Source organism: Anolis sagrei, chromosome 4 (assembly GCF_037176765.1).
Source record: "Anolis sagrei isolate rAnoSag1 chromosome 4, rAnoSag1.mat, whole genome shotgun sequence".
Lineage (NCBI taxonomy): Eukaryota > Metazoa > Chordata > Lepidosauria > Squamata > Dactyloidae > Anolis > Anolis sagrei.
In genome coordinates this window covers 217,197,366-217,210,220 of record NC_090024.1, presented here as the reverse complement: position 1 = coordinate 217,210,220, position 12,855 = coordinate 217,197,366, and the positions used below count along the sequence as shown (strand labels likewise).

The following is a 12,855-nucleotide window of genomic DNA, read 5'->3' as shown; positions in this document are numbered from 1 at the left end:
GAGCCCATACAAACTCTGTATATGGACTTCACAACAATGGGGCAGGAATTTCACTCTCTCTAAACATGGGGGCTGAACCCAAAAGAAGAATCTGGGAAACATGTTACCTAGATGGGTTGTTGTGTGTTTTCTGGGCTGTGTGGCCATGTTCTAGAAGCATTCTCTCCTCATGTTTTGCCTTTATCTATGGCAGGCATCATCAGAAGATGTGACCTCACAACCTCTGAGGATGCCTGCCATAGATGCAAGAGAAACACCAGGAGAGAATGTTTTTGGAACATGGCCATACAGCCCGGAAAACACACAACAACCCAGTTATTCCGGCCATGAAAGCCTTTGACAACACATTGTCACCTAGATTCCTGTGTAGTGGGATCTCCTTGGATATTATCAATCAGAAGTGTTCTAAATGGCCAAGAGCTAAGGAGTACACAGTGATTATCACTTAGCCCTCCTAGGAATAACAAAGACTGCAATGTCATCCATCATAATACATTTACTCAGGAGTAAGCTATGCTGAACTCATGGAGAGAGTGTCTAAGTACACATTGTGCTTTTAAGACTCCTTTCAGTGATAATGATAATGTTTCAGTGATAATGGATGGGGTAAGTAATTTGTCCTCTTCCTTCATCTGCAAATAAGCAAGACTAATAGAAACCTGCCTGCCAATTTTGAGCACTGAGTCAGGGACCAGGTGCAGTTTCATCTTATGTGGAATCTTGGAAGCTATAATGGGATGCTTACAGAACACACCAATCAGGAAGATAGACAAGAACTTCATTGAACCCCTCCAAAAGGAACAGAATTGTCTTGACTTCACTCAAGTATCATCAAATCTAGCACCACCTACTGACTTAACTATATGAAGGGACTATCCACACCCAACAGTTTCCAGAAGACAATTCTTTTTTGTGTTGACCTACAGCATTCTTGGGTTCATCTGCTTTTTATGCCGATTGTTTATTCTCTCATATCACCCTCTCCTGTCATATAGAAGCCAAATAAAAGTCAGGTTCCCAGTGGCTTCAAAGAAAACCATCTGTCTTCATTGCTGCCTTTGTCTTTCCACAGCTGGCTGGCTGTGGTCGGTGGTCTGCCAGGGATTACACATCTTGCAAAGCAGTAGGAATCTGCTGATGAACATTGATGATTGTTGCTGCCAAATGAAAGTGCCTTCTTCCATTAACAGAGAAGTAAGAGGGGTGGAATCTCAATCCTAAACAGTCCCCAAAGTTCAAGAGTGGGAGTGACAGCTTGGCACCTTTTTACAAAACAAAAATTTCTGTGGCATTATCTTGAGCCTTGGAAGAATGCAAGAACCAAGAGCAGGCCAGAGAAGCTACAGAAAGAACCTTTGTACTTGCAGTGCTTAACTCATTGTAAACGCAAAGCCTATCAGAACAGAAGGAGCGCCAAGATGACTGGGAACTGTAAACTTAGGAGATTCCTTGCACTGTGCTGAGTAAATTGCACATGAATGTTAATTTCGATTTGGATTTCTTTAACCCCAACATAAATAAAGCCTTCCCCATCCCCAACTTTCTCATTCCACCTGTAATAACATCTCTAATCACATTTCCCTTTAAGTGAACCTCAAAGGACTCTGAAAGGGGACCATTATGACTTCTTGTAAGGGCTGCATTTTCCCACATTTCAGTCTTGCTGGTGACAAGCTGAGCTAATAGCAGCTCCTGCTGATACAATTCTGCATGAAATGGTCCTATGAAGCGATCCCTTACAAAGTTGTTTCTATATTATTATTTTTCTAGATTTTTTAACACAAACACAACACACAGAGACCCCATTCAGTGAATTTTGCTACTTTCTTTGTGGCCAGATCACTCCATCAAGGTTAGGGCCTTCTTACACTGTATGACTGTTACTGAAAAAAGCTAACCGCCAGAAATTGCAAGTGAGGATAAGTGCCCAGCGAGCACCACTATATTGACATCAGGATCAAGGAGATATACCTGGCGAAGGCAGCAGAAACAGAGTTTATTATCTGGCCAGATGAATGTCAGAACAAAATAATCACTAAAAGAACCAACATAATCCATACAGAGAAGTGCAGCACATTTTATACATTTTGACAGCTATTCAAACCTCCTGCTCCCTCCACTCATTGGTCAGGAATAGTGCCTCCCAATCTGCCTTCCCATTGGCTGAGGTTTCCTGTCTAGATTGGAAATAATGTTTATTTGGCACTAATGGACTTTGGAAGCTTGGGATAATTTCTTCAGGAAGAGTGAGGCTTAGGAATCTGGAAAATCAATCGAGTGGGTAAATAAAGTTCTTGATGAGTCCTGAAGGTTGTTGGCCATCGGTCTCCCAGCAGGAAGTCCCTTCACCCACTGGAAGAATCGATGTTGTTTCCCAAGACCGGCATGTAGTCCAAAGTCACACAAGCACTACACAATCTTAATAATGATATATGATAACCTTGGATCCAGTGTGTGTTGCACTGGTTCACTGTATCACAGGGATTCAGTTGTAGAAACAGAATGGTAACATATTGGAGCTGGCAGTCCAGCTATGTGAAGATCCGCAATAGCGAAGAACCTAATAGGAAAGGAAAGAGATAGCACAGCGGACCCAGTGGGGATAGCCGGGTCTGTTTGTTAATTAAAGAAAGGTGTTATTTCTTGTAGATATTATATTGGGGCTTCTTGGGATGGCAGGGCTAAGGGAAATTCAATTACAATTGAAAAGTATACATTTTCATCTTACCATTGGCTTTAATCTTTTTTCCCCAGGATTTTGAAAACCTTTTTACTTGTGATGTCAGTGAGATGAATGTATATGCCATGGGAAAAAATTCTTTCACAATATCATTGTCTATGTAAAATAAACCAAATTCTTTTTATAACCACCAAATATGTGAAGTATACATAATGTCCTTTGAAGTGGGTATTGCTCATTGCTTTTCACACTGGAAGGAGACTCTGCCAGTAACTGCCACATTGTTTGGGTCTCTAAAGGTGCAAATACACTATCAAATTAATGCAGTTTGACACCACTGAGTGTCATGGCTCAGTGCCATGGAATCATCATTTTACAAGGTCTTTCACCTTCTCTGCCAAAGGGTGCTGTTGCTTTATTTTATTTATTTATTTATTTATTTATTTGACTTGTATACCGCTACTCCCAATTTGGCTCTGAGTGGTTTACAGCAGTAGATTAAAACAATACAATTAACTTTAAAATACAATAAAAACAAGAACAGGCATAGTCCTGAGTTATTATAAATACCTGTATTCAATTGCACTGAGTGTTTCAGTTAAAAGGGTGTCAAACTGCAATAACTCTGCAGTGCTGATGCAGCTTAAGTGGCAGAACATAGAAGATTTGGTCTATTTTTGTAGTGGTAGTCATTTGGGCTACAATTACCCTTGCCAGCCTGACCACTGATCGGTATGATCCAAAACAAGTAGAGGGTTTAGGATTTTCTGTTTTACGCTTCCCTTTCTGCACTGAGCTTAGAGAATTTTTTTAGGCTCAGTGCCTAGAAAAAAATGTTGCTGACTTGTAGAGTATTGGGCTCTTGCAGAAATATAAATGTTAATGGTTATATAACACACAAAGTGATTTTCTTTGTCTTGGCAAGTCAGACAAATTAGAAAGTGAGAACAAGATAATATTGCTAAAAACTGAATCGGGGAAACAAAGATTTCATCTGAATAACATTCTGTCCCTGTATTCCTTCCTGCAATGACTCAGGATTTGAAATTTTAAACTTTTTATATAACATAATTAATCCATTACTGTTTTCTTTGGCCTTGGGCTGGAATAATGAAATGTATTTAATGATTTTCAAGCAAATGCTGTCAGGTTCAGTTTTCCAGTGAAAGGAAATAGAACACTAGCACTGGGACAGATCTCCACCTGAGAACCGCTGCCAGTCCAATTAGACAATGATGGGCTTCATGGATCAGGGTAAAAGGAGAAAACACACTTCAGTGATTGGTGCAATATGTTTTTTCTATAGAGAGGTCTCAGGTTCCATCCTTAGTGTCTTTAGTTTTCAGGACCAAGTAGTAGATGATGAGAAAGCTCTCAGCCAGTAGAGATGTGTTGTCAGTCAGAGCAGATAGTACTGGTGTAGATGAATACAATGTTTCTGTATGCTATTAATCTGATAGGGGGTGATGCAAATTCATTTAAGTCATTACTCCAAATGCATAGCCTGGTAAAAATACTTTTAAGTTATACTCCCAAAAACTCTCCATGTTGGCTGAGGAATTTGAAATCCAAAGAGGTATCTCTTCTGAGCTCTGGTCACAAGTAAATATAAAGTACCAACATGGCCTCCTGTGCTAAAAAGGACTAGTTCCAAACCTTCATAGATTTATAAAACTGTGGTTAAAGCTAATATAAAACATTTTATGCTGCTTCCTCATTCTTTCAAATAATTTCCGATTTATGCCGACCCTCTTGACATTAGATAAAGAGAGTGTGACTTGCCCAAGGTCAGCCAGTGAGTTTTTCATGACCAAGTGGGATCCAGTTAAAACGTATTGCTGTAGATGACAGAACAGCATCTTCCACTTCAAGTAACAGCTGAGAGAGGACAGAGCAGGTTATAAGCCATGCAGCTCTGTTTTTTCTGCATTCCTCTGCATCTGAGACTAGAGGTAGCTGCCTCATGAGGGGGCCACTCTGATGGTTGCACTTTGCTTCAGATCATGCTTTGCACTTGCCAAGAACATAACCAGAAATTATGTTATCTGTCTGAGCTCCCCCTGTCTTCATGCAGCCATGCTTAAAATCAAGCAGCAGGTCTAGTTTCTTCTCCTGACAATTACCCTCTTCAACACAGGAATTCAGTTGTGCCAAAGCCTTGTATATCTCAGATTCTGACAAGAGGAAACACTTCCGGCTGGTCTTGAGGCTCTTCTTCAGCAACGGGCAGGAAATTGGCACTTTCCACAGCAAGCTGATCAAAGTGATATCTAAGCCCTCACAGAAGAAGCAGTCACTGAAGAACACAGACTGTAAGTCCACCTGGGATGGGTGAGTGACCAGAAACAACTTTGAAAAGAAGAATGGGCATCAAGGCATACTGAAAACATTTATAACTGAGTAGTGGTCACTTCAGCATGTGAAACTATGTTTTGATCTTCCTGTAACAAAGATTTTCAGAGTGGCTTGGATTGGAACAGTCTGTTAAGATGCATAGAGACTATAGGTGCGTGATGATTTACAGCAAAGCATATAAACCTACATATTTGAACTTTTTTTAGGCCATGATGATGGGGAATAGGGTTGCCTAAGAATTGGAGAAGGTCCTGAGTCCTTAGTGGTTGTGGAGAAGAAGGAATTTCAGTATATGTTGCCTGTTATCTAGTTCCATTGAATTCCCTCTCACTCATAAAAAGTCCAGGAGCTGTCTCTGGTTTTATAAAACTAATAATAATAATAATAATCTTTATTTATATACTGCTCTGTCTCCCCGGGGGGACTCAGGGCGGTTTCCAAGCAACAATATCAAAACATACAAAGTCACAACATGAACAAATATAACAGTAATAGCAACATAAGCATGTAATTACCCAACAACACATAAATATTAAAAGAAAAAAATCCTGCCTGTTCTTCATATCTATTTGTTAAGGCATTGAAAAGGAATGGGTCAGGATAATTAAAATGGCTGGGTCAAGACTGATACAAATTGAAATAAAATGGGACCAGCATTTGGGTACAGTAATGATGTTGCTTTTATTGTTTTTGTGATGTCTTATACTGTTAATGTTTTTTATCTATTATGTCTTATGTATACTGATTTGTTGGAAACCGCCTTGAGTTGCCAATTGGCTGAGAAAGGCGGTATACAAATACAGTAAATAAATAAATAAAAATAATGTAATAGGTAAACGACAAAAGCGGGGATGGGTTATTTCCAGAGGCCTGTTAGGAGAATGACCCAGGGTAATATATAGGTGGCTGGGTCGTGTCCGGACAGTGTCTGGGCTGAGCTTACACTGGTCACTCCAGCAACACTAATGTGGGCTGTCACGAGAAGTCAGAATGATCACTACATTTCTGCCTATGAAATGAGCTGATTAAATACAAGGATTCAGATCTCCTGCTAGACGGGACCATGGACTCGATGACGTTGAACAATGCTATTAGGATAGAATGGATTAGAGACGGACTGATTTTAATATATAAGATAAAACTACCACATGTAGTCAACCTGGTCACTGAACTTTATTTTTCCTGACTTCCATTTTCACAGTGTGCATTTCATCTGGATCTAAGGTTTCTCTCTTCAACCGCCTGCGCTCCCAAACTGTCAGCACCCGTTACCTTTCTGTTGAGGGCGATACCTTCACTGCAAGTGCCAGGCAGTGGGCTGCATTTACACTTTATCTGGGTAAGGCTTGCTAATGACTTCAATTTTCTCCATTCATGTTGGACACTGGTGATTCTGTCCATCTAGCTTGTGGTGTCACTGTATTCAGTGGATCTTTGCCGATGCGTGGGTGGCAACCTAACCAAAATAAGAGTGGTTGATTCACTTTTGGCCACTAGTCAAATTACTAAAACACATCATTTATAAGCTCATCATTTAAGTTATAAATGGGCTTTGGAACTAAGATTGTCATACAATATTAAAATGTCAAGTGTATGGCAGTTTTATGTGAGGGTGGACATAAATAAATTAAGAAGGGAAGTTACTGTCTATATATTGAAAATGCCATTGCTCTTGTTGTTATTGCTGTGTTTCTTCAAGTCTTTTCTGCCTTATGGAAACTCTAAGGGAAATTTATCATGAGCTTTCTGGAGCTCAGAATATGTGGCTTTCCCAATATCACCCAATAGGTTTACATGGCTAAGGAATCAAACCCTAGTCTTCAGAATCATAGTCCAGTACTGAAACAATTACAACACACTGGCTCCCTAATTGTTAGGAGTGGGCTGACATTGTGAGATTACTGTCTGCTTAAGGTAGGCTATCTTTTTGCTGATCACAAAGTTCTGATGAAATAAAACTTCTTAATAGGTCAAGATTGTCAAGTGATGTGTATTAATGGGGAGTAATGGGATAAGATTATTCTGTGAGGTGATCTTCCAGAGACTAGCCTTATTTTTAGGCATAACTGTGCCTGCTGGTGTGGAGAGACAGAAATTTCAACTTTCTGGTTATTCTCCTCTATTGGTAGACAAAGTACAATATGTAGTCTAGGCAACTCTTGCATTTCCTTTTCCTAATATTAACTCCTGCCCTCATGAGATGTGAAGGACGTTGTCTCATCAGCACTGTCAACATACGGGTTCCCTCTTCTATCAGCTTCTTGTAGATGGAGTGTAGATGGGGCACCATCTGATCCTTCACTTCAGATAGCAAAGTAGTTTTGGCCACTCCTGTTAGAACAAGTACACTATGGGACTTTGGAGAAGCTGGCAAATACTTCAGCTAAAGGCAAGAGGAACAGAAAGAAAAGAGAAATGTAGAAAGAGGGAGTAGTGGGGATTACAGAATTTTTCCGATGTTTGGTTTATGCACAAATAGGGTGGAAGCAAAGGTAGCAAATATGTATATAGAGCACATGTAGAAACACAATATTCACACTCCTAGTATGCAGGAAGCAGCAATAGCTGCTAACGTATGTTAGGGAGAGATGAATCCACTCCAACTTTCAATCTGAACTTCGAGTGGGTGATCCACTATACTCAGCCCAATTTGGGGTTAGGGTTCAGCAGTGTTGATAATTCTCTTAAAATTCAGAGTAAAACAGAGCAGATTACTACCTCACTGACACAGAAAACACCAGCTGCTGCTGGCAAGAATTTAATCTCTCTCTCTCTCTCTCTCTCTCTCTCTCTTGATGTTCTCTCTCTCTGTATCTCTCATCCCCTAGTGGAAAATTATTCTGCAATTCAGTCATACTGATGCAAAAATGAGCAATGGGGACTAAAGCCAGTTCCAGTATTATGTTTCACATGCCATTTGTTTGTTTATTTTCACAACTATTTTATCAATTAAGGACTAATGTTAATTTCATCCCTAACTCTTGGCCACCTTTTAGCTTTTCCCTACTGTTGTTTTTCTCTCTCTTTTATACTTTGTCAAGCAGATGAGTTTTTTTCTGAATCCAAAGGTGAATTCCTCCTGCGGGAAGGCTACATTCGCTATGGGTCCATTGTCCGGCTTATATGCACAGTCACTGGCATGGCACTGCCACCTCTGGTAAGGCTTAGCAATAAACTAGAATGAAAACCATGAAGGAGTATATCCCCACCTTCTAGATAAGCCCCTAAACTCTTTGCTCTGAAGAGTTTCCTCTTACCCAACACAGAATGATTTATTGATGTGAATATCATCCCTTAAGTAAAGGTGTGTGAAGTCGATGGCCTCTTGAACCAATTTTATCACTGTTCATTAACATTCCATGCAGTTGTCAAAACTGGCATGACTCCCTTTTTCAGAAAGCAGTGAAGACATTTTAAGCTCTGTCCCTGATTTCTATACTTGATTAAAGAGTCGTATCAACCTTCAGATACAGCTGGACTATTGGGCAGCTCCTTGTGTGTGTTATCAAACATTTTCAGGTGATTTATCTGTTGTTAGTTCAGCTGTTTGCTCATGTCCCCAGATCATTCGGAAAGTCACTAAGCAATCGGTGATGTTGGATGTCGATGAGCCTATCTCCCAGTTGCATAAATGTGCTTTCCAGCTACACGGAAGTGATGGGATGTACCTCTGCCTCTCAGCCGAGAAAGTGATTCAGTTTCAGGTAATTAGATACAGAAAAGACAGATTTCTCTACCTTTGTAACAGAATGCATTGGAAATCTGTCATGGATAAAATTCACTTTTTAAAATTAGAAGAACAAGCAAGAAGCATGAACCAAAAAATGAGGAACCAGCAACAAGATAATATCAACATCAATGTGCATAGACTGCATTACAGCACCAGAATGTCACCTGGAATAATTTTTTGTTCAATCCCAACTCATTTGGATAAAATACACTCTTCACACATGCAGTTGCTTATACTGTATCAAAAAGCCAGCTGTATCAGTTCTTTCTGTCCACATGATCAATTGAGGCTATAAAAGTATGGCAAACATGGCTGTCTTTCATTTTGCATACAGGGGAATCCTATAGCGGATTTACTTAACTGGTGCTTTAAAATGACAGCCTCCTGGAGAGCACCTTTCACGAGCTATTATTTGCACACACACCCCTTCCACTACTGTCCTTGTAAGGGTCCTTGCTACAAAATCTAATTGTAAATCTTTAACCTAGACTGCATCTACTCAAAGCGACACATATTTATGGTAGTTTGAGTCGTCTGGAGATGATGCTTTGGAATCAATTTTTAAAAGGTTTAAGGTAGTGGGCTTTCCAGTTCTCTTGGGCATCTTGCAGGGGCACATGTAGCCTTTTCCCCAACCATGATTTAATCATTAGTATATGAGATAAAGCTACCCTGGAGATTTAGCTAATGAACCTTTATTTCAAGGAGGGTAAACTCAGCAAGGAATGTTCTGTCCCTCTTTCTCTATGAACCTGCCACAAAACACCCTATTGCTACCATTTTGTCACCAAATTAAACATGGTTTGGGCCACATGTGGTTTACAGGCTGCATTTTGTTCACCTTTGCTTTAGTTTAATTTTTTTCCTTTAGGTTAAATGTTTGCTTTTAAATGACCAGCATTGTTGTTGATCCAGGCAGCCCCATGCCCAAAGGAAAAAAATCGGGAGTTGTTGAATGACAGTTCCTGCTGGACTATCATTGGGACCGAGACTGTGGAGTACACATTCAGTGACAGCCTCACTGGCATGTTGGATCCTGTCAGCCCGGTCCCTCTCATCACAAATCTGGAGGTGTGTAGAGTTTTCCCCTTCTATCTGATTTATTTGCAGGGCAAAAGTATGACTTAGGCATTAATTTAATCCCTTTCTCACATTTTTCCTCCATCTATGCCCTTTCTCATCTAGCTATTGCCTCTACAAGTGGCAAAACTATGCTGTCAGAGCCAACATGACACCTGCATTTCAAAAGCAATATTTCCAAGATATAAACCAGAGATATTAAGGACTGAAATAAAATCCTGTGAATACAAAGCATGAAGCTATGTTTTCCTCCTATGTTCACTCACCATACATTTACATGGAGGCTAAATTAGGAAACCTTTCAAAAGGAGATGTTAACATGTTTTCTTTAAGATGAGAAAGGTTTGGAAAGGGGAAGAGAGACTGGGGTGGTGCTGAACTTTAATAATAAGATATAATGTAATCCTCTCTTCTGACAGCTGACAGGTGGAGGGGATGTGGCAATGCTAGACGTTCAGGGAGAGCACTTCCATGCAAACCTGAAGGTTTGGTTTGGAGATGTGGAAGCGGAGACTATGTACAGGTGAGAGAGAGAGAAAGGAACTGTTGTGACTATACAAGGAGGTACATTATTGTTGTTTGGGCACATTCAACCAACATCTCTTCTTCTTTTTCTGGGGGTATGACCTAATCACTAGGTTATGCGTGGCAAGGAATGTGTAACTCCATCAGGTGTTGAATTCATCGTTTCCAACACATTTTGAATTGGTAAAAATTACCAATCTGACAATAGCGTTATCAGTATTCTCACTTACAAGAAGTGGAGATAGGAGAGAAATTGGTTGGATTGGCTGTGAAAATACCTATTTTGAAACTCTCAAGATGAGCAATGAGAGGACACAAACTTTCCTTTTGAGCCTTTGCTTTCAAGGCTTAGGATGTGTTTTGAAAAGGGGGGGGGGGAGCATACAATGCCATGCAAACATCTGAAAAATGCTCACAACTCAATGTGCACATGTATATTTGATTCAGTATGGAAAATCCATACATTAGAATGAAAATGTATAATTGAATGTAAAAATCTGAGATTTGGGTTATGAAGAGAAAAGCCACATTTTTTTGTTGTACTTTTTTTCATTTAGGAGCCCCACATCCTTAGTGTGCGTTGTTCCTGATGTTTCTGCATTTAGCCATGACTGGAGGTGGCTGAGATATCCCATCACTGTCCCTCTCCTGCTGCTAAGGAATGATGGCCTGATTTATTCCAGCACATTCAGCTTTACATACACACCAGAGCAGAGTTTCATCACAGAACCACCAATTTTGCCAGAAATGATACAGGATTCAGATACTTTGCTTGACACCATTCATCAGGAGTTCACCAAGGCCAACTTTCACCTCTTCATGCAAAGTTAGATCCATGGTTTTGTCTATGGAAATTCAATAGAAGGATAGAGGAAAAATGCAGAATATCACAATGAGCACAAAATTAATCTTTTTTGAATTTTGGCCAGAATTCATCTGGGGATATATGTCTTTACAAGTAGACTTGTATCTGTGGGAAATAGAATTGAGCAGGCCTGTAATTTCCATATTCAACAACAAGCTAGCATACCATTATTGTGGAAGACAGCCAGTGAAGAAACTCTTGTGCATCTTCACAATTCACTAGGAGAGTCCCATAGCACATCTACTATGTAGCTAAGTATAAATAAACATGTGGAACATAGTGATTGTGAATCCTGGCCTTTTCCTTTATATGTAAAATGTATTTTTCTAGTTTTGGTGCCTTTGAAAATATATTTGGAGTATGAGTTGGGCTGCTAACAGTTGAACATTCATTGACCTTGACTCAGGAATGACTTACATGACCATAACAAATGTTGCAAAACATTAAAATGGCAAAGTAATATAAATTAAACAGGATATGAGAAATTATACCAGTTGTCCTTTGTGAATGACCTGTGTGTATAATATCCAGCTTGTTTTGACACTTTTTTTTTTGTCTACACACATTCTACACAAGCAGCTTTTCAGATACCAAAACATTTACCTTTTGCATTATGACACTAGCCCCGATCTTTCCTGATCCCTGCTGAGCTGAGCTTCAATCTCCCTACAACACAGGTCAAGGGCAAGTAACCTCGTAAGTGATTTGTTTGCTGATTCAGAAATTACAAAAGAAGAGATATGTACTTTCCTACTGGAGAGAAAAGGTGTACAAAACAGAACATTACTTTCATAGGGGAATACATTTCCATTTATCACAGTGTGTTTCTCACTTGAATGGCACACCAGGGAATACTCTGCCCTCAGTAAAAATAAAAATGTGTCTGCACAAGTCGTATATTACAACTTCCCCTATCATTATTATGATGTCACATGGTACCTGCAGCAAAAGAAGAGGAAGAAGAGAGTCTGATCCTTGAAATTTTCTAAAAACTATCTAGCAATCTTCCAGTTGTTGCTGGTACACATTAACTTGCTATCGTGTAATGGTGTTTGCAGCATGAATAAGAAAAGAGTGGAGGACATGCTAGGATCAATATGTTCCATTGTTAATGAAATTACACCTCCTGTTCACAAAAGGAAGACTGGACTCACTGCTTGCTATAATTGAAAATAAATGTAAAAAATTGTAGTCAGACAGCTCTTTGTAGAATCAAGATAGAGTTAATGCATCACTAACTGCCATCTTGGTACATGGAATTCTTTTGGCTTGGATCTTGTGAAGGCCAAACTAAAATCCCTGATGGAAACAGTGATTTCTTTTCATTCACTTTACCTCCTGAATGAGCACTTCTAAATAAACTGGAAGTCCATTTTATTTTTTCACAGATAACTGGTCATTGAAAGAAGCAAAACCATGATAAACATGGAACCTCCCATGTTCCAACACATATCCAGAACTAGAATGTTATTTCTTCACACAGCTTCTTTATGAGCTTTATGCCCTGTCTTGTATTTTAATAGCAGTTAAATATCCCAGCTCCTCATTTCTCATACTTTCATGGTTGAGTAGGAGCTTCTAAGAGTATAACACCTTACTTCTTCATTAGCTAAATCTCCA

At 39.6% G+C, this 12,855-nt stretch overlaps 1 protein-coding gene across 1 annotated transcript in view; it reads left to right on the top strand.

Moving 5' to 3' along the window:
• The window catches only part of RBPJL (recombination signal binding protein for immunoglobulin kappa J region like), a 44,290-nt gene extending 32,567 nt beyond the window's left edge, over positions 1 to 11,723 (top strand). Inside the window, exons 7-13 of the mRNA XM_067467111.1 lie at positions 4,818 to 4,992; positions 6,237 to 6,374; positions 8,080 to 8,192; positions 8,599 to 8,739; positions 9,681 to 9,836; positions 10,265 to 10,368; positions 10,928 to 11,723. Coding sequence (XP_067323212.1) covers positions 4,818 to 4,992; positions 6,237 to 6,374; positions 8,080 to 8,192; positions 8,599 to 8,739; positions 9,681 to 9,836; positions 10,265 to 10,368; positions 10,928 to 11,201 — 1,101 coding nt within the window. The 3' untranslated portion in view covers positions 11,202 to 11,723. The remainder of the gene's footprint in view (positions 1 to 4,817; positions 4,993 to 6,236; positions 6,375 to 8,079; positions 8,193 to 8,598; positions 8,740 to 9,680; positions 9,837 to 10,264; positions 10,369 to 10,927) is intronic.
• The last annotated feature ends 1,132 nt before the right edge of the window (positions 11,724 to 12,855 follow it).